The following is a 20,349-nucleotide window of genomic DNA, read 5'->3' on the forward strand; positions in this document are numbered from 1 at the left end:
AGTGAATTAGAGGAGATTGATACTAAATAACAATTTATAATCATCATTGCTTCATAACCAAGCAATGCTCAAACTGGGACAGAGTATCCATAGCTTCTAAATTAGAAGTCAGCAAACGGCTTGGACCAATTCATGGTTTCCATGCACAAATGCAGCATCTATATACTTCACAGATGGGCTTTTAAGAGTTTAAATACTTGTATCAGAATGATGCCTAATTCTAAATGTTCAAGGCCTCTCTGTCAAGGGAAATGAGCCAGCCATTATTACAAGTCTGCTGGGCTGGTACGTCTCAAACCCTTCATTTGCTTCCACTATTATGCAGGGTGGAACATGGGCTGATTTAGTGGTCTTTTTCAGGTTTTCAAGGGTCATGCCATACATTAAGCTGCAGAAGTCAGTCAAAACTGAAAATCCCACTGAGGAGTGAACCTTTAGATTACCCTGAAATATTTTGAAGAATACAATGGCTTTTCAATAAAAACCAAGACATTGCATCTTTGCAAAGAGAACCAGCTAGCTGTATTTCTTTGGGTAGACTCAGAGCTTGTCTGCTCTAGGAAATGGAAGAATATTCATAGAAAGGCTTGGGTTGGAAGTAGAACTTAAGAGATCATCTAGTTCCACCCTCCCTGCCATGGATAGGGATACCTCCCACTAGACCAGATTGCTCAGAGCCCCATCCAACCTGGCCTTGAAACACTTCCAGGGATGAGGCATCCACAGCTTCTCTGGGCAACCTGTTCCAGTGCCTCACCACCCTGTGAGGAAAGAATTTCTTCCCAATATCTCATCTAAATCTCATTCTCGTCACTTACATGACCTTGTGGATTTAGAGCAAGGGTGGTTGGTTTGTCAGGGTTTTGTTTGGGGCTTAGAAAAGTGTAAGAGGATCAGAGTAATAATGGCAAGAAGTGGCTGGAGTCCCACCTAAAACGACTTGTGCTCTTCATCCCACACCAAATTCTTTGTACACGTTTATCAATGATGCATCAGCATCCTGTGCACCAAACAGTACTGAATTTCTACAAAAATCCACTTCAATTTAAAATAAGCTTCATACAGCTTAATGAAATTTAGTTTAATTAAATCAACTGTGGTTGTTTAACTCCTATGCTTTAAGTTTCTATCTTTAACTACTTTCACTTTTCCTATCTGCCTCAATAGAAACCAGCAGACTGATGAGGAAGGCCCTTTGGCATCTCTTGCTCTGACATCACTACCACTGCTGCTCCAGTCCTCTCCTTGCCCCATCTGGCTCCCCCTGCCAGTCTAACTCTCCTGCTGAAACCCCCAAACAGGACAGCAGGGCTACAGCCCCCAGCTTCTGTTGCAAGAAGCCCACTGCCCAAGGCAATGCAGATGTACAAAAATCAGTACTCAGAGCAACTAGGCAGTGGCAGTGTCCAGAGTCCCACTGCAGGGACAGAAGGCATCTCAGATGCCACAAAGAGCATTTTTCATGCAGTGCTGCTGAGGCACAGCTAGCATTCTTTGCAAATCCCTGCCCAGGGAAAGAAGCCCTGGCAGGCAGCTGCTGTAACTCCAGCAGCCAAGGAGGAGGCAGGCCTGATGAGCCTTGCCTAATAACTGTGCAATCCATGCCATCACGCCACCTTCATTCCTCAGCATCCACCTCTCCAAGCACCCCAGCATCACATCCTTGGCTGAAGAGGAGGCCCTGGGCAGAGAGAATACAGGCTGCCCAGCAGGCAGAGGGACACACCTGGCAGCCAGGAGCCTCTGCAGCCTCTTAGCAACCCCTGCTCTGCAGCAACCCCTCCATGCTGTAAACCTGCTGACCACTGCCCAGCTGGGGGGCTGAGTTTGCTGCATACACATCTAGGTAAGGACAGCAATAAACACATTCTAAGCTAGGTAAGGCAGACTGATGACAGCATGTTACCAGCTCCCTTACTTTTTGGACTATCTGGACTTCTTGTTGCAGCTCTTCCTTTCCCCTTTGGAGTCTTTAGTCCTTCTGCAAGATACTGGTGGCCACTTTCTCCTAGCTCCAGCCTTCGTTTTGCCTGTTAAAAAAAATAATTAATGCATTGTTAAGAAGTGTATTTCACTTTATCAAACACATTATTGTGACTACAGAAAAGGCAGAGAGTGGTGAACTTTTCACACCAAGGTATCAGTACAGGTTCATAGCCCATGTGCATCACAACGGAATCCAAATATTTACTGGAATCTTAAGGCGGACTTAAATATATCACTCAAAAGCTAGGTTGATGAGGTTTTTATTTGAAAATTCAGCATTTTTTTTTAGATTTGAAAAGCTGAGTGACCATTTCACGGTATATTCCAGTCTAGTCTGGACTTTCTTGAATAGGTATGAAAGATTTCAGGCCTCACTTGAGTTGAGAAGATTTCATTTAAGAAAAACAAAGACAGCCTCTCAAGCACCCATATGTATGAATCCACAAATCTACATTTCCTTTGAAAAATTTGTTATAACCATCTAAGTTTCTGCAAAAGTAGTCCTAGTCCAAGTTATATTTTTCCCTTCACTGTCTGAGAGGATGGCTTTGAGGGGACCAATAATTTCCACTACTATGAACTTCCTACATGACACAACACCAAGAGCAGCATTGGACAAGTCCTCTCCTCTGCCTCTCAAAAACTTGTCCTCATTGAAAGCACAACCACTACATTTATTTCACATTAACTAGCACATGTGCTGCCTAAATTAAAGTAAGGTGGAGCAAAAGTAGTATTAGACAAAGCCTGAAAATCTGCTAAATGTTGCATTCAGCTCAAAGGAAACACATCTTGAATAACGAAAATAGTGAATGAAACCATTAAACTTTGCAGCACACAGACAAACTGCAGTGAAAACCACCACCAATATGAATTCTGTTCCTAGACAGAAACACAATATACTATCTTTGGAAACAATTCTATACCCTTCCCTGCCACTCAGGTTACTGAAATTAAATCTGGGGATACTCGTTATCCTAACAATAGAAAGCACATTACCTGGAAGACACAGGAAAAAGAACTTTTATGTCTAATCAAGTTTAGAAAAATAACTGTTCCTGAAGAATGTTGTTTATTCAGTCAGGTAGAGCAATTCAGAGTACATTATTTGCTTGTTTTTTAAGATCCACCCTATGGGGCTGGATAATGTCTTGCTCCTCACTGAACCAAGACAAAACAATATGTTCTGCTATGGAGTTGTAGACAGGTATTTCTGTATTGTGGATTTCTCTTATGCACTTTACTTTGCATCTGTGACCAACAGAAGGCTCTAAATAAAGTAATTTATATGCATTTATTTATGGATAGCTAAATAACATCTTTCTGTTGGACTCTGCTTGCAAACCTCAGACTTATTAAAAGGCAAGTTAAAGCACATGAAACCCATACAAGTCCATGGTGTAACAGCACATGCAGAGCATTCAAGCCACTCTTCTCCACATTTTGTGTGAAGAGGCATAAAATTCACTGGCAACAGGGCAAAACTGAACTGCATCCTTCTAACCAACACAGGCACTACACTCCCAGCAGACCACTGGTGGCAGCTTCCAATAGCATGAAACACCTCTGCTCTGTTCAGCTCTGTAATCCAAGGACACAGATTTCTAAAGGTCAAGTGTTAACAAAAGCATCCAGCTAATATGTTTAGCCAACATAATTGGATTAAATTAAGATTACAGCTATTCCACAGAGACAAATACATTTCACACTTTTTTATGCAAGTGTTTTTCCACCCTGAGAACTGTAAGAGCAAAGGAAGGAGGGGTGAAAAGGGAACAATTCAGGGCGTGGGAAGACTAGGCCAAAGGGATACAATTAAAGATAAAAGAGAATCTCAAAACCAGGTGTGAGAAGGAGGGGCAATGCTTAAAACATAAAATCCAGAGATTTGCAGCTCTCTCCATCAGAAGAGAAACTTAGGTTTGGATTACACATCAAAACTTTTTGTCTCAACTTGTCTGCAAGATAAAAACAACAGTATTTTGCCTCTACTTTTGTGGTTAAAGACTTACATAAGTTTTTCCCGTGAACTTCAAATAATCTGAGAGAATGCAGACAGCATCCTTTGGTTGCAGAGCAGCAAAAGCCTCCCTGCATCTGCTGGGGCTGGCACAAACACCACACTCTTGTCAGGCTCAGTGCACCTACAGACACTGTAAGGCTAGTGAAAAAAATACCACATGACAGCTATCTACAAGATAGATGCTTTCTAGTTTACAAAGCATACAGCAAACCTGAGAGATATATAGAGCAAAATATTTTAGTGGAGTCCAAAAGATCCTGATTACTGACAGGCAATTTTAGGAAACACTGAGGAATGTTTAATTTCTGGCCAGATGTTACACGTCACTCAGCAAGTCCTCACTTCCCCTTCCTGTTTTACAAACTTCATAACTGATAATATGCAGGACTGAAGTGGTGTATTCTCTCAATTTCTTCTTTCATGAATTGCAGACTAAAGATTTCCCAGTGCTGTTTTGTTTGCACTAGAGATCCATGGTGACTCACAGTTTCTCTCCCATCTCCAAAATTATTCATAGTGCCTTCCGATATCTGGCTTCTCTTCAGAAATCTCAAGATCTGTGATCAGCAGAATCAGTGAGCCTCTTAAAAAACATCTTGATTTGTGTCACTTATTTTTGCTACAGCACTGTATTCACTATTTGCACTATTTATACAAATTAGTATTATTTGTCCTTATTTCATTACTTGATCAATCATAGCATGCACAACCATCTGACACAGTAAGAGGGACCTGCTAAGACTTAACAAGCCAAAGGACACCAGCACAAAGCATCCCAAATGACAAGGACAAATAGGAAGCAAAGGGACTAAAAATTTCTCAGTGACGTGAAACCTGAGTGCAAGAAATGGGAAGTCAGATTCTTTAGGGAGACAGTGAAAGGAGCATAAAATAAAAGGAACTATGAGACAGGTAAGCCACAAACTGATACTTTCCAGCAAGAGACACAAAAGTAACAGGAAAGCAAGCATCCCATTAAGCTAAACCAGATACCTACCCAACACCTTGGTCCAGATGTAAAAATTGTGGCATCAACTGCTTTAACTCAAGTTTCTCTTCCAATACTATGAGCCATCCCTGATATAGATACAACTACAGACCCACTGTTCAGTGCAGACCATGAAAAACTGATGGCACCTTGAGTCCTGTGTAGGTTTGCCCTTTTAGCTTCAATTCTTTTTTTTTTTTTTAAAAGAAACCTAGATAGCTACCACAATCCACATCAGAGGCAAACCCACAAGAACGTCTTTCCTAAGAACACTTGTCTCTAGAGGAAAATAGTTTAAAAACTCCCAGGATAAGCTAAGTATTTTCAAGTATACAGGACCTGACGCAATTCACTTTACAGTACTCAGTCTCATGGATTAACTTTCAAGAGGAAGTTGGAGGCTGGTTATGCTTATAAAAGAGAAAAAAAGGAGCAAGTGTAGTATTAACTAATTGGCAAAAGGGGTGGAAAAGGTGCAAAGGGGAAATTATAGCCCATTCCCTTTAATGGGCTGGTTTGAGTTCATGGCTACCTAGGTCTATCAGGCTGCTGACACCACCTCTTCTGCATCCTCCCTCCATCCCTGCTCTCCTGGTGCAGGCAGCACTTGATTGATATGTCCTCATCAGCCCCCACAGAAAGGTGGTTCAAGAGGTCCCCACCAGCAGGAACTTAGTCCTACTCCAAAACAGAAATTATTTTTCTGCTGGGTGGGTGATGAGCCTGCACTGAGAGCTGCTGAGTAGAAGCAGTGTAACACCCACCCAAGCCCCTTGGAGCATCAGCCTGACATTTGAGCAGCTTCACAGTCATGTCACACAGCAATCAACTTCATTCTTGGGGAAAGAAACTGGCAGCAATTAGATATAAAGAAAAAATTTCAGAGTGTTACCTTGTACCAGACAAGTAAAGGCTAAGCATCAGGTAAGAGCCAGCACAGGGTTTTGTCAAGATAGCAGAGCACAGTGCCCAGGTGGGGCAGACATCAGTTTTTGAGGACTGCATCATATCCAACCAAAGCCTTAGTTTCTCTGAGAATTATATTCGTAAGTTTGAGGGAAGAAGTAGTAAAACACTTCTTAATTCTTTCCAGTGATAAAATCATGGAGAATAACTTTGCCAAAGTATGTGCACTAGAATTTGCCCTGCTAGATGTGTGCTTCAGCTTGTTTACTGGATATAAGTTAATTGCACTGCTTGCAAGAGACAGACCTAGGAAAAATTATATTTTAAATTACATTACCTGTGCTACCTTCTGAAAATCTTTTGTCTGAAATATTGCTGCACCCATTAGACTTCAGCAAGCATATAAAGCTTGCTGGAATGATCTGAGTTGGGCATATTCTACTACCCCAAAACCCTAAATTCAAGGTCATTTGGAAAAGTACAGTCAGTACATTTTCATTACAAGTGTGAGGCACCAAATTCCACTTCAAACTCCTATCACAGCTCTTGGACCTCCCAGGCTCTGCACATCCCACCTCCTTGGAGGTCCTGAGACCTACCAACATCCCCTGCTCCCCTAGCAGGCATTCAAGGTGTGTTTGAGGAGCAGCAGTCTGATTTAAATACAAAAGGACAAAAGTTGATCTCAGAATGAGAACAAAAGTAACCTGGGACAAAGCCTGCTGAGATGGTGATGGAAGATAAAAACTTATTCCAAAAAAACAATGGGATGAGGAGCTGAAAAGAAACTCTACTTTATGGTTGATTGGGGTGGAAAAACAGGAAGACTGGAAACAACCAAGCGTGGTAAGGAATAAATTGTTTGTATTAAGTGATAGCTGACAGTGAATTAAGCAGCAAGGCAGAGAAATGTGTCTTAGGCCTCAGCTGTGGGTGTCTCAGAGCTAGGAGTAAGATGGGCAAGTTAAGCAAGGGACGATGACTAAGCCTGGTGCAGTCTCTAGAAGATATTACAATTGCTAGGGGCAGATAAAATGGCAGCTTTTCTGTATTTTACCACAAGGCTGATATTACTGGGGAGGGGATGCAAGCCTTTCCAGTGAGCACAGATAAGTTTTGACTGCAGCAAGGAAGCCATAGCATGGTTCTCTACCAATCCCCACACACTTTGCACAGGCTTTCTTCTACATTTTCTAAATTAAGCAGTCACTTAAAAATACAATTTAAAAGCTGAGGTTCTGCAGGCATGAACTCTAGTAAGCTGTTCCAGAGGTCAGGAGCTGCAGAGAAGAAATCAAATATATTGCATGAAAGGGTAAATTAAACGGGAGCTTGATGAGGAAGGAATACATGAGAGGGAGCAAAGGAGAAAAGACACCTTGGGGTGAATGCAGAAAAATATTCATACGCTAAGGAAACGTCTCCACTGAAGGAAGGGATACAGGCTGAGCATTCAGAACACACTCAAATGAACAAAGCCAGGTATGTGGAGAGCTGTGAGTGTCTGCCAGAGGGCTGCACCCAGCTGAGGGCACGGCAAATGTTCGGAAGACTGGAAAATAGGGAGAGGCGCAGAGAGGAAAGCAGAGGAGCTCTCAGTAAGGAAGGGGCTCAGCTCTGCTGGTCAGCTCACAAGCAAAGAAACACCCAAGGTCAGCAAAAAGATGCAAGAGGAGCTCCAGAGTTCCTGGCTTCAAACTCTTACTGATAACTCATTTCATACCCCCTGCCTCACTTCTCAGCAGACTAAACTTGCAGCTCAAACTCCTGGAAGGGAGAGGGATTTCCATCTTCCATGAAGAAATATTTACCCCAGTGGTCTACACACAGATACCAGTAATTTGTACCATACTACCCCCAGTTTCAGTAGTTAACTCTGACAGGGTAAAACATTTAAGAGGTTTCAGGAAAGAATAAGAAAATAAAGAAATAACTGGGAATTAAACTATTTGCACATAAAAGACAACAAAGCATGTCTTTAAAAGGAAAGTTCTGTAAGTCCTCTCAAGTCTTCCCAAAGTATTATTTCCCTATGGAAAGCAGGCAGTTCCATACAGAGGAACAAGAGGAACAAGACCAGGAATGGCACTTTTAATGAAAACATGACCTCAAAATTCTGCTTTACTCATAGCCATTCTTAAGACTGAAGTAAAAGAACACAAAAAGATATATATAGAAATAGTGCCTTGAAAACTGAATATATTGTAAAATCAACACAAAGCAGAAATAAATAATTTCAGGAACCTGAAATAATAGCTCCTTATTCATCAGAATAAGCAGCTTGTATTTAAAGTAAAATTTAAACAATCTTTTTAAAGCAAATGAAAACAGTTTACAGAAATCTAATCCAACAAAAAAAGTCTGAAATTGTCTTCTTATAAAACAGCAATTGTATATAAAAAAGGACCAAAAATTACTTTCTATTATAGCAATTTCTGTTACCTGAGCTATCACCTTTTCCAGCTTATTATAGTTTTGACTGAGGGAAATTCTTCTCTAGATCTTATATTGAAAATTATTAATTAAGCTACAGTCAATTTTTTATTTTTAATGTAGATGAATATTAAAAGAAAATCCCTTTTATATGTCTTAATTTGGTTTATAATTCAATAAGAAGCACATCACAATCACCAAATAAAATGACACTCTGATCACACGCAGCCCTCCATTAGGTATTTGACACTGAGGGCTGAAGTCTGATGTTACTCTGATGAAGTTTCTTTCAAGGCCTAATTAAACCATCCTATTTCTATAAATTTCCCATTTTCATGATTGCCACCGAGTATCCAAGAGCCAAGGAAGCCATGAACTGTAAGCACTTAGAGATGAAACCACACAACTTTTATTTAGCTCCAAAAAGTTAAAATGTGGGTGGCCAACTTTCAGCGGCAAATTCTTGTTTGAAAGTGGGACCCAAGCCAGAGGAACTGAGCGGCAGCTCTCCCTTCTCAGGATGAATGTGCAGGAAGAAGCAATGCAAGTGCCATGAGTGCCTCCCAGTTGTTGCTGCAGAACATCCCACAAAGCCTTTTTTAACACCTACAGAAAGGAATACATCAGCTTCCAGGCACGCTCAGCGCTCCCGCCTTAGCAGCTCTGCGCATCAGTGCCACGCCAATGAGGCGCTTCACACTCTCATCCCCAGCCTGGCTGAACTGAACATTTTCAACTGCTTTTAAATGAAACACAATGGCCCAAACCAAATCAAAAAAGTACTGAAATGTAGCAATGAAAAACGGTGGTTTCTCCCTACACCGGCACAGTAAGTCATCACTGAAGCAGGATTATAATCTTAATGTACTAATTACCTTTGATTTTCATCCTGATATCTCATGTGACCTGGCCTGCCCTCTGGTCTGATTGTCTCATAGTCACCAACGCTAACATAATTCTGACACCAAGGTAAGTGGCCAGCCCTGTTTGACATCCCTCCATTTTAGGCTCATAGGTCTACTGGAATGCCATGGGATCAGCCCCACACCCCACCAGACCTGCACTCAGTATAGCAGCCAGTGTCAAAACGTGCAGCTTATCTTGTTTTCCTACTCTGCTGCAGTACTTCATATTTTCTTTGCACTAAAAGAGGAAGGACATTACAACGGTTGTGCAAGACATAAACCAAAGCACAAGCCACGTTTCTGGCCTCAAACCAAGAGAATTACACCTATGCTGCATAGGAAATGAATCATCTGAGATCTTTCTTATTGCAATTTTTCCACCAAATACGAAACAATTACTTCTTACTGGAAGCAATGGCTTTGCACTGTACTAAGGTTGAAAGCTCCAGTTACCACTTCATGTTGAAATATGAAAAGTTGTTTTCAGGAAACTGCACCCAGTTTTCATCTCAACTGCTGAACTGCCCATGGTGAGGAGCGCCTGTGTCTCTGGGCAGTCTGAAACACCTCCATGCAAGCCCCTGATCCCAACAGCTGCCAGGGGCTGAGCTGCACCTGCTTGGTTAAGGTGGAAGCTATGGAGACAAAACTTCCAGAAAATGTAATGACAAACACCCAACACTCACATGCAGGAGTGCAGCCAGACTAACCAGCATCTGGGATGTGGAATCCTGGCCACAGATTTTTGGGGGTGTGTCTGGATGCAGCAGGATCGTTTCCCTCCCATTCCCTGGGAAGCATGGCCTGGGCCTTGGTGGTAAGGCTGGACCTGTCACTAGCAGGCTCTAATGCCATCCTACAAACGGGTGTCAAAGCTCCCAGCCCATTTGCCTACCCCATTCCCAAAGATGCCACCTCAGCAAGGCTGCTGCCTCCAGAGCAGAGCTTGGGGATTTTCAGTTGTGGTTCACATCAGTGATTTCTCACCACACACATCCCTTGAAGAAAACAAGATTGTCACAGAACAGGCTGATGCTGAACTTGCAAACTCTTGGCAAGCAGCTGGGGGGTGGAGGGGGGAACATGATGGGACATAAACACAAAGGGGACAGGATGTGACAGCAGACCAGCCATGTAAGAGACTTCTTGGTGTAATTTCTTTGTATTGCATTTATATGCAACAGTTCCACCAACATGAGTCCACTTTTGATGCTACCCATTGAGAGCAAAGTAAGCCAAATAAGGAAGTGATAGTTCAATTCACATGGTGTATGATAGGGCACAACATCTCAGTGTGGCTTCAGAGCTGCTTGCAATGTTTCAGCCCTTCAGAAGACTTTCAGCCTCCCGAATAGCAAAGCTAAAGTTGAACTGGACCAAGGGAAAGAACTCTTTCCCTATCATTTTACAGTTGATCCTAAAGAAAAACCATTGCAAAGGAAATCAGTCTCAAAATACATCCCAGAGATATTTTTTCTTTTGTATCTAAGGATTATTTTTTATTTTAAATGTCATTAACTTCAAAATAAGATTGCAATTGGATTTGTTTCACTGAGTGGCTTCCACTCTATGTGTGGAAATTTGCACAGCTACTTAGAAAAGCTTTTGAACACTGTCCGTTGTCTGCCAAATTGTCTATTAAACAAACAAGCCCTGAGACTGGGGGAGGAAGGACACTGAGAGCTGGAGAATATAATAGGATGAACTTCCTGGTAGGAAATTCCAGTAAATGCCATGGAGCATTAGATAAACAGGCTAAAAACTAATAGCAGCATTCCAAGCACCTATATTGACATAGGAATCAGGAAAAGTGTTACTCCTTGCTTACAAAACGTACAGAATACAGTGATAAACCTCTCCAGGAAGATGTAATTAATAAGACTGCATACATACACAGTGAAAAGTGAGGAGAAAGAGGAGCACTTACAAAGTCACACCAGAGCTATCACAGTGTAGGTGCTCTGTAATGGTGCAAGATTGGACTTGCTTTACAAAGTTCGCTCACTAAACTGCCTGCTTAAGCCACAGCATCTTGAGCTTTGTTTTCCTTGGATACAGGATACCTACAAGAGAAGACAACTGTGGAATTTCACAAATGAAATTTCTGGAGTGCAAGTTTTCGTGTCTACACGTGTCTGCGGTTCGCGATCTCCCACCCTGGCACCCCAAACCTTTCTGTATTTCACACGAAACACCCATACCAAGTTACATTACAGGAGTGCCATGGGACTGCATCACTTGACTCACTGAGAGGTGATTCACTGGGAACTAACAAACTTGTACATTCTTTCAAAAATTAATGATGCAAAGGATATGTATGTAAACACTTCAGAAACTACAGAGCTACAAACTAGAAGGTAACAAGTTTTGAAAACTCAGGTGCACGTGAGCATTAGTGCTGGGTGTTCACATCACCAAAGCAGGTGAATCCGTCCTTAAAGGTCAACACCAATCCTGATTCCATATTTTTAATTCACTGCCTGAGGTACGATGGCTCTTACATCTATCTACTTTTTCAATTAATGTAATTAGTAATGAGAAGTCAGATCTTAAGCAGCGAAACCTTTTATTCTGAAGTACTTTCTTAACCCAGTTTCACCCAAGTATAAAAGCATACAGCAGGATTCCCCAAAAGTAATAAATGGACTTTGAATCCATTTAGGGTGATAAAAATATTATCTAGTTTCCAAAGGTCACTGTGAAAGTTGACAAAAAACATTCAGAAGATCCAGGCAACATGCAATGATTTGCATTTACAGAATTGGACAATGAGAAATAACGTGGGATCCTAAGCATTTACTGTAACAAAGGATAGTTCTGTACATTATGTAAACTGTGAGTGTTAGCTCACTTTAAGGAGTCTCAACATTGTTCAAACAGGTTAACCCTGATAAGTTATGCTTGCACCTACAAGTAACTACAATGCTGACTTTGCTCAAGAGATCAATTTATCATTCTAAACTTAAGTATCATTTCAAAAATTAAATTACCAGCATTATATACAAAAAAAAATCCTTACATAACCTTGATGAAGTTAACACAATAACCTCTTCCACACACCAAACCTCAGAGTAACAAAAATAAATAACAAGTACCCAAGAAACAGGAAAACATGGTTTACATATCCAAAAGCAGCTATTCCCAAAAGCACTTGGAAAGGAGGCTCCAGATTACCAGAAAGTCACAGAAATAGATAAAAGATTGTAAGAGAGCAAGGGTGATAATCACAGATAGCTGGGCCCTAAAGACCCCAGTGATGACTGACAGCCTCCTCCACCCTAGATCCGGAGCTGGTACTGCCATCAGAAGGCTTCTCTTTGCAACACATTTCTTTGACTACAAACTGAACTTGGTTTTCTCCTAGCATAGGTTGCTAAACTCTAGAAACTGATGACTTCCTCCCTCCCCACATCAAGGTAGGCAGCTGCTGCATTTACTTTTATTGCACGGGTCAGTTTGGCAACAGTTTACATGGCTGAAATGGCACAAGATAGCCAAGTTCCTGACGCTTTAAATGCTGTGTAATGTCACAAAGAACAACTAATCCACTGAGCTTTCACTGTGATGCACATTCAACCTTGGCAGTCTTTTATCAATCCATCAGCAACACCATGGAGCAGAACAACCTGAGTGTGCTGGCAAAAGGACAACAAACTGATTTCGAATAGGAAGCTTTACTTATTCCCATTGACAGAGAGGGAATAAAAAGAAGACATGATGGCAGCAGGCCTTAAGTGAAGTGAATGAGCGTGAATGACTAAATTTTCTTTTTCACATTTAGGAAAATTCTGTCACGCGCAGGACAATCTAAGACTGATGCGACAGCCTAATTTACAAGACGACAACCAAAACAGATGATTTTCCTTGGAGTCACAGGTAATGAATTTCTAGGGGAAAAGACATTAAAGATTACATTGGATATTTTCAAAAGTATCCCTTTTGGCTTTGGTGAAGCAGAAAATCTCCAGTCATACAGTCAAACAAGAACTTTAACCTCTGCAAAAACTGACCCACACCAGACACAATCTGTCCCTTCCACTTTGTCTTCTTTACAACGTATTTCCTAAACACCTTGAGATGACTTCTCCAGAAAAATCAGTAGCACTCTGAAGTCTCAAATTTTAAAATGAAGTGAATTTGCATTTTTCTCTCTAATCTACACTTTGATGAAAGAAAAGAATCTGACTTTCTAATATCACCTCCTACGTATCACAGACCCTAGCTGCTGTGCTATTGTTGCCAAGAATAAGAATGCAATTTTAGAATCTTTGTTATGAAAATGAAATGAACAAGCATCTGTCAGGAAGCACCATAAACACAGTTGCTCCTACCAAAAAGCAAGTAGAAGGATTTGCTAACCTCAAGGCTGTTCAGAGTTGAAATTACAGAGCATAACTCTACAGTTATGAGAGAAATTACAGCAAAACAGTCACTGTGTCAAAACTGGAAGGCATAAACTCATTATTTTCCCCTCACTTAAAAAATCTAATTTCCACTTTGAGTTTGCATTGTTTAAGCTTTCAATATTAAATCATCCATGTGCTCAAGTTCAACAACTTAGAAGTCCTTTAACACTGGAATCATCTCAGGGAGTGGCTGAGGTGGGAAAACACCTCTGGAGATCACCTAGTCCACCTGCCACTGCTCAAAGAGAAGGCAACTAGAACAGGATGCTCAGGGAGTTTTTAATGTGGCCAGTGAATGCAACTCCACAGCCTAAGGGAGCTGTTCCTAAGGGAGATACACCTCTGCTGTATCATCTTCTGTTTAAATGGACTTTCTTCATTACAATTTTTGCCTATTGCCTTTTATCCTGTCACCGGCCACCAGTGAGTATAGCCTGGCTCCATTTTCCTCACTCTCTCCCATCATGTGTTTAAACACCTCCAGGCTCAACAGTCCCATCTCTCTCAGCCTCTTCTTCTATATGAGATGCTCTGAGGCTTTAACCACCTTCGTAGCCCCTCACTGGACCTGCTGCAGTATGTCCATGTCCCCTCACAATGGGGAGCCCAGAACCCGACCCAGCATGTCAGCTGTGTCTCACCAGGGTTGAGCAGAGGGAAAGGATCTTCTCACTCTGCAGAGCTGCTTTACAGCAGGTTTGTCCCAGCCCATGCTGGTACCTGGAATTATTCTTCTGCAGAGGCAGGACTTTGCCCTTCCTTTTGCTGAACTTCATGAGGTTCCTGTCAGCCCTTTCCTCAAGCCTGTCAAAGTTCCTCTGGACAGCAGTGCAACCATCAGCTGTATCAACTACCGCCCCCAATTCTGTATCTCCTTATCAGTCAAGTCACTCCTTAATATTAATTTCATAAGCAAAACATTGCTTAAGTTGCACTGAAGGGCATTTTCTTTAGACCTCAAATAATTGATGCTGTCCTGTTTAACAGCATCTTCTGATTTCAAGATCTTTCCCTTACAAATACTAGCACTGAATCACATTATGTCATTTCAGGTATCAGTTACACCAAAACTGTTGACTGAGGCAAAAGTATCCCCACTCCTGTTCATTTTTTTGTACATGCCAGGATGCAAGCCTCAGTGCCATTGCCTCTCAGCCTTGTGCTGGAAGCTGGTGTGCAGTTGCTTGTCTACGACAGACTTCTGAGAAGTGCTGCTTTCCAGGATACAGGCCCCCTTTCATAAGGCATGGCTTGCATTCCCTGTGCTCTGGCATACAACTTTGCCTCTGGCCGTACTAAAGACACAGTGTGTCTGAATGTGCCTACAGAGCAAGTTGTGAGAGCTCCATTATCATCTCCCATTCTGCTGGCAATTACTATCAGTAACAGTTTTTTTGTTTACTTCTGCGACAATGATGAAAGCACCTCATAGTATTGGGATTAGGGAAAATACTCACTGGAATCAATCGAAAGGACCCTTTTCCTGCCACTTAGCCGATTTTTTAAACCAATTTCACATTGAGAGTTACTTTTGTTAATCAAAATGCTTTACAAAATTAAATGTATTTTCTATCAGCTTCATTGACATGCTGGACAGCTGTACCTTTGCTAACTTCCAGCTTTCGCCAGGAGAAGAAGGTTGAAGCTAGGAAGAGCTGTCTGTGGGATACTGCTGGTAAACACTTTTGGAAACACCACAGGCACTCTTTGCAGTGCTGTATACAGAAGAACTCCATCCTCATAATTGCACACTACTTAAACCCTACAGAGAGATTTATTTCAAGACTATTGACCATCCCAAGTATTCCGAAAGTTTTACAAGCACTGGCACAAGGCTGGAAGAGCAGAATGTTAGCAGAGGGATAAAGAGACAACACCTGGATTGAAAGCAGAAATTTGTGGATCTATTCATGAGCTTTAATTTCCATTGATTGTAGCCTAAAGTTCTGAGAAAGTCCATTTGGCTTCTTGTACTGTGGCCTTCCTCCTTTTTCCCTTTCTGCTACCTATCCTGCTGCATAACCGTGCAGCTATTAGAACTATCCTGTAGGCAATGGACAGCTAAATGGGATTTTCCAGAAGCCTGGGGAAGTCTTCCAGTGGAATCTAGCACTAAAATATCACCTATTAAAGGCTGCACTAAAAATTCCTTTCTTTAAATAACTTTGAAGAGAGAAGAAATCCATCTACTCAATTCAGGCCCATGGATTCCTTCCCAAACATACCTTAATCTGTTCAGAAGATAAATGACCATACAGTTTAATTGTGCCTTTTTCACAGAAGCCATAACTTTCTCTCTTATGATCAGTACACCTTGATCCTTTGCATTTTCAAATGCAGTCCCACTTATGAGTCATCTTTCCCTCCTCTCACACACACTTTTCAGTCTCTCCTCTTCATCCTTTTCCTCTTGTTTTAGTAAAAGCTATAGGTAGGGTGAACTAAAATAGCAAGTTTCACAACTGGACATGAGACATCCTTAAATTTAGATCAAATAAACCCTTCAAAAGTACATGAGAGCTTTCCATCCAGACAGATTTATAAAAGCTACATATAATTATGGAAAGGAATAAGAATAAAAATAGCCTGTGGACGATGCCCTCTCTCAACAATATATGGATAGGAAGGAGGACAGCCTTGTTCTCTTAGAAGCAGGAGAAAAGGTAACTTGAGGCAGCTGTGGGAAGCTCCCACAGCCTGTAGGCTTGCTAGATTGCTAAAAATCCTTAAGCATGATAGATTCCCATAGAAACCCTCATTTTCTACACTAATTGTTTTCCCAACCCTAATTCCAAACTATAATCAAACTGTAAAGCTAAGATTACCCCAGAAAACTTGACTACATCTCACTATCTGGGACTGCAAGTTCTTATCCAAGCTAAAGCAAAGACAGTCTTGGACGAAACCCGCTTTGTCAGTCATCAGTTTATCTTGCAAGTCTAAAATTTAAGAAAACACAAAAACCTGTTGTCTTGCCTTGACATCCATAACTCCTACCCTTTCAACAGGCGCCTGCTGATGATGGCAGCAAGAGTCGTCTTACTCCCGAATGTCCTCCCACGCTTTGCACTGGCAAGGAGCCCTCACACACTCTGTCCTGACTTGGAATGAGTTCTGCAGCCTGGTCCTACGCTTTCCACCGCAAACTGGAAATTTCGTGTCCACTTCAGGTAAATACATTTTATTGAATTAAATGCAAGAAAGTAAATATGGCAGAGTTACAGCGCTCCTTGTGTAAAACATTGACTTCCAAGATAAACAGGAATGCTACACAGCTTTCGCCTACTGCTATCCTGCAAGCGTTTCAATGCATAGTGGTGCTAAAGAAATCAGGAGAAAGATGGAAATCCTGGCAGCTGCTGAGAGGAAAACTGAGGCTACTGGCAGTGGGCAGCATGTGTAAGGATCAAGAGATAAATACATCAGACCTTTTTCGCAAGTAATCAATAACAAAATAGTTATGCTTGAAAACAGACAACAGATTAAAGTGAAACTCTAATTTCACAGCCCTGAGTTACAGGCTGTCTCCAGTTAGTTCCACATTAGCTGAGTTTGTAGTGGAGGTTTACTTACAGTAACAATGATACACCTTCTTTTAAGCCAAAGCTGAAATTCAGCAGTATGTTCTGGTCACAAAGGCAGAATTCTGCCATAGCATGGAATAAGCAGGACCCTGGATGCTCTCGTTGCCACAAAGGCTGGCTCCACCTCGCCATTCGAGAGGCAGAAAGGAGACTTTGCTATGAGCGCAGTCACGAAACTCAACCTTCCTCAGCCAACTTTGCATGTGACTGGTATTCATTACCACCCATCTGACCAGAAGCCCTATGAGCCTTCCCACCTTCATAAGCTACACAAGACCCTTGGCTGCAGCGGCTGTTGACTGTAAAAGCCATCCCAGTTGCTATCTCCAAGGATTCTGTGATCTTTCACACAAGACCACAGCTCCTTTACTTTCACCTATTAACAATCAGTCACATTAAATCCCTGTTTAGAGCTGTACCTGCCAGAGCAGCACAGCCAGTCTTTCCTCTGGAGGTATACCCTGATAGCAGCGATTGCCGAGAAGGCCTCCAGTATTGCAAGTTCACTACATACATAACTTCTAGGCACAAATTACATTTTTATCTTCACCTACTTCAGTGCCAGCCATCAGACTGTAATTAAATTACACGTAGCCTGGGAGCCTCGGTCAGGGACTGGAAGACAAGCATATGAGGCATGGTGCAAACAGCACTGAGCAGATTCCCAGTTTAAGCAAATATGGCTTTCTTCCATGAATTGAGGCTGCTTTCAGCCATAATTACTCCTCCATGTGCTCACAAACCCACTACACTGCCCTCAAGCCCTTCAAAGCTGGAGATGGGGAAAGCGTGCGAGCTCCCTCCAGCCCTTGGGCACTGCTGGCCAGGCTGGGGCAGCTGCACACCCTCAGTAACCCAAGCAGAGAGTAGTGGCACAAAAGCTGCCTATTTCTTTGCATAGCCATCTGCTAGGGTTTCATTCTGCACAACTCCACTGGCTTCTAGGAGATGCTGAGGTCACACACTCAGCGAGGCTCTTGGTCTGCTGCCACTCCAAGCAAGCGTCCCGTGTGTGGGGAGAGGGCACGGCCGGGGGCAGCCTCTGCCGGCCACCTCCACCCTAACCCCACAGCCAGCTGGGCCAGGGAGCTCCCTGTGCTGAAAACTAATCACTCAGCCAGTGTTAGCTTTCAGCTGGAGCAGTCCCCGGCCTGACAAACACAGAGAGGTACGAGGGCAGGCACCAAATCAGGGAGGGAGGGAGGGCAGTGTGACCCTATTTGTGTCATGGCACCAATTTGGATCGTGGCTGCAAGTTGACTCTGAAACCACATCCCCAAAGGGTCTCCCAGCATGGTTCCAGGAAATACCCTCTGTCATGGGAAGAACTTCTAGTAGCACAGACCTGGTTCCCAAATCATCCTTTCCCTTCCTATCCCATGAGGCAATTAAGGCTACTTTGCCTATGAGATGATTACATTTCATTTCCAAGAATGTGCAGATAGGAAACAGCAGGATATTTTAATGTCCAAGACAGAGAATCATTCTGTTGCTGCTGAACTGAATGAATACAGCATGTTGATCTAGGGCACAATGGTGAGGACCAATGGGAAGACCTCTATCTCTCAATAACCTCCTGCAGAAACCCATCATGACTGAATCACTTTGCATTCCAATCCCTGCATGAAGCTAGTGACCACCTGAAGGATCTTGACATGGTATTTAATCCTCTTCTCCATCTAACTGTCTTCAGAAATACCCAGAAGTTTACCAAGCAGCACAACTGCTTAACAGCATGTGACTATTTAAAATGCTGAAAGCAAGTCTTATCATATCTACCCTAAAAGAGTATCCTCAAAGTATAACAAGGAAACTGGAACCATCAGTTAGTAATATTATCGCTCTTCCCTCACAACAGAAAACAAGGAGAAAAAAGCTAATCAAATACTACCACCTTTCTTCCCCTCTGCTATTGCTTCTCCTAACATTGACCACATTTGTGGTTAAATGCAGGGAGTCAAACTTCCTATAAGCAGTGTTGTTATGGTTCCAGATTTCCACTGTGGTTCAGCTGTATCACAGCACTGGAAAGGCAAACTGGCACGTGCTCAAACCGCCACCTTCCCTTGTTAGGGTGAAAAAATTTCATATTGTGATTCTAAAAGTTTCTTTACCTGAACCACCTCACTGGCCTGTCTTCTAAGATTAAAGACCTTAATAGCGAACTTAAGAAAACACTTTGTTGAAATTGATATTCTGGATAAAAATGCTTAGTGAAAATACCGATGCAATTTCATCATGCTACAGGAGATGCATGTAGCCAGTTAAAATGTACCTTCCCATTGAGACAATACTTCTAATTCAGGGTTCTGGCTGGGAAGATCACTGCACCTGCTCCACACTGGGGCTCATGCCCACGCAGTCATGGAGAGGCACTCAAAGACGAGGCAGAGCAACAATGAGGACAAAAAGCATCATCTCTCAGAGAGAGGTGAAGTACTTGTAGAAGGCATTCAGCATCACTCTGCAGCAGAAGGAACAATACATTTTCATATGATTTGATCAACACTAACAAAGAAACTGGGCTATATCCGGACAAAGAATCTGACATCAGCTTTTCAGGAGGAAAGCAAATCTTCCAGTACCATTACAGGCAGGCAGGCAATTTCTAATCTTCTAGGCATGGCACCCTTGCACTTTCAGTGGGAAAGCTGAGGTAGCTCTGGTGAGCAAGTACATTTGCTGGGATCTTTCACAAAGTTCCAAATCTGCTGGCTTTTTCCACTTCAACAAGGTGTTGCCATCCAACAAGTCAATAAGGCAAGCTCAAGTATCTGGTATTTTTAGCAAGATATACTATAGCACCTCACAGTTGCCTCAAGATTTCTCCCTGCAAGGTCTTGAAGGCAATTCCCCCCTTCTCTGCTGCTGGTTGAACAGAGTTTGGGACCTGCTCTCCACATGCTGAGTCAACTGAGCTTTTTAAACAGCTGGGAAAGCCACATTTCTCTGCTTGAAATGAAGTACAGATATAATCCCTGTCCAGTACAACTGGGGCTGCTTCCTCACCTTGGAGGAAGTAAGGAAGTGGTTTGAAACTGGCATTGAGGCCATCAAAAGAGTGAAAGGGTAGTCAAAAAAGCCCCAAAACTGCACAAATCTTAAAGGGGAAAGAAAA

The 20,349-nt window shown here is 42.3% G+C and overlaps 1 protein-coding gene across 1 annotated transcript in view; it reads right to left on the minus strand.

Annotated features, from left to right (window-relative positions):
• Nucleotides 1-20,349, minus strand: part of E2F3 (E2F transcription factor 3) — a 41,741-nt gene that overhangs the window by 9,510 nt on the left and 11,882 nt on the right. Inside the window, exon 2 of the mRNA XM_066545086.1 lies at nt 1,919-2,030. Coding sequence (XP_066401183.1) covers nt 1,919-2,030 — 112 coding nt within the window. The remainder of the gene's footprint in view (nt 1-1,918; nt 2,031-20,349) is intronic.

Source organism: Molothrus aeneus, chromosome 1, assembly GCF_037042795.1.
Source record: "Molothrus aeneus isolate 106 chromosome 1, BPBGC_Maene_1.0, whole genome shotgun sequence".
NCBI lineage: Eukaryota > Metazoa > Chordata > Aves > Passeriformes > Icteridae > Molothrus > Molothrus aeneus.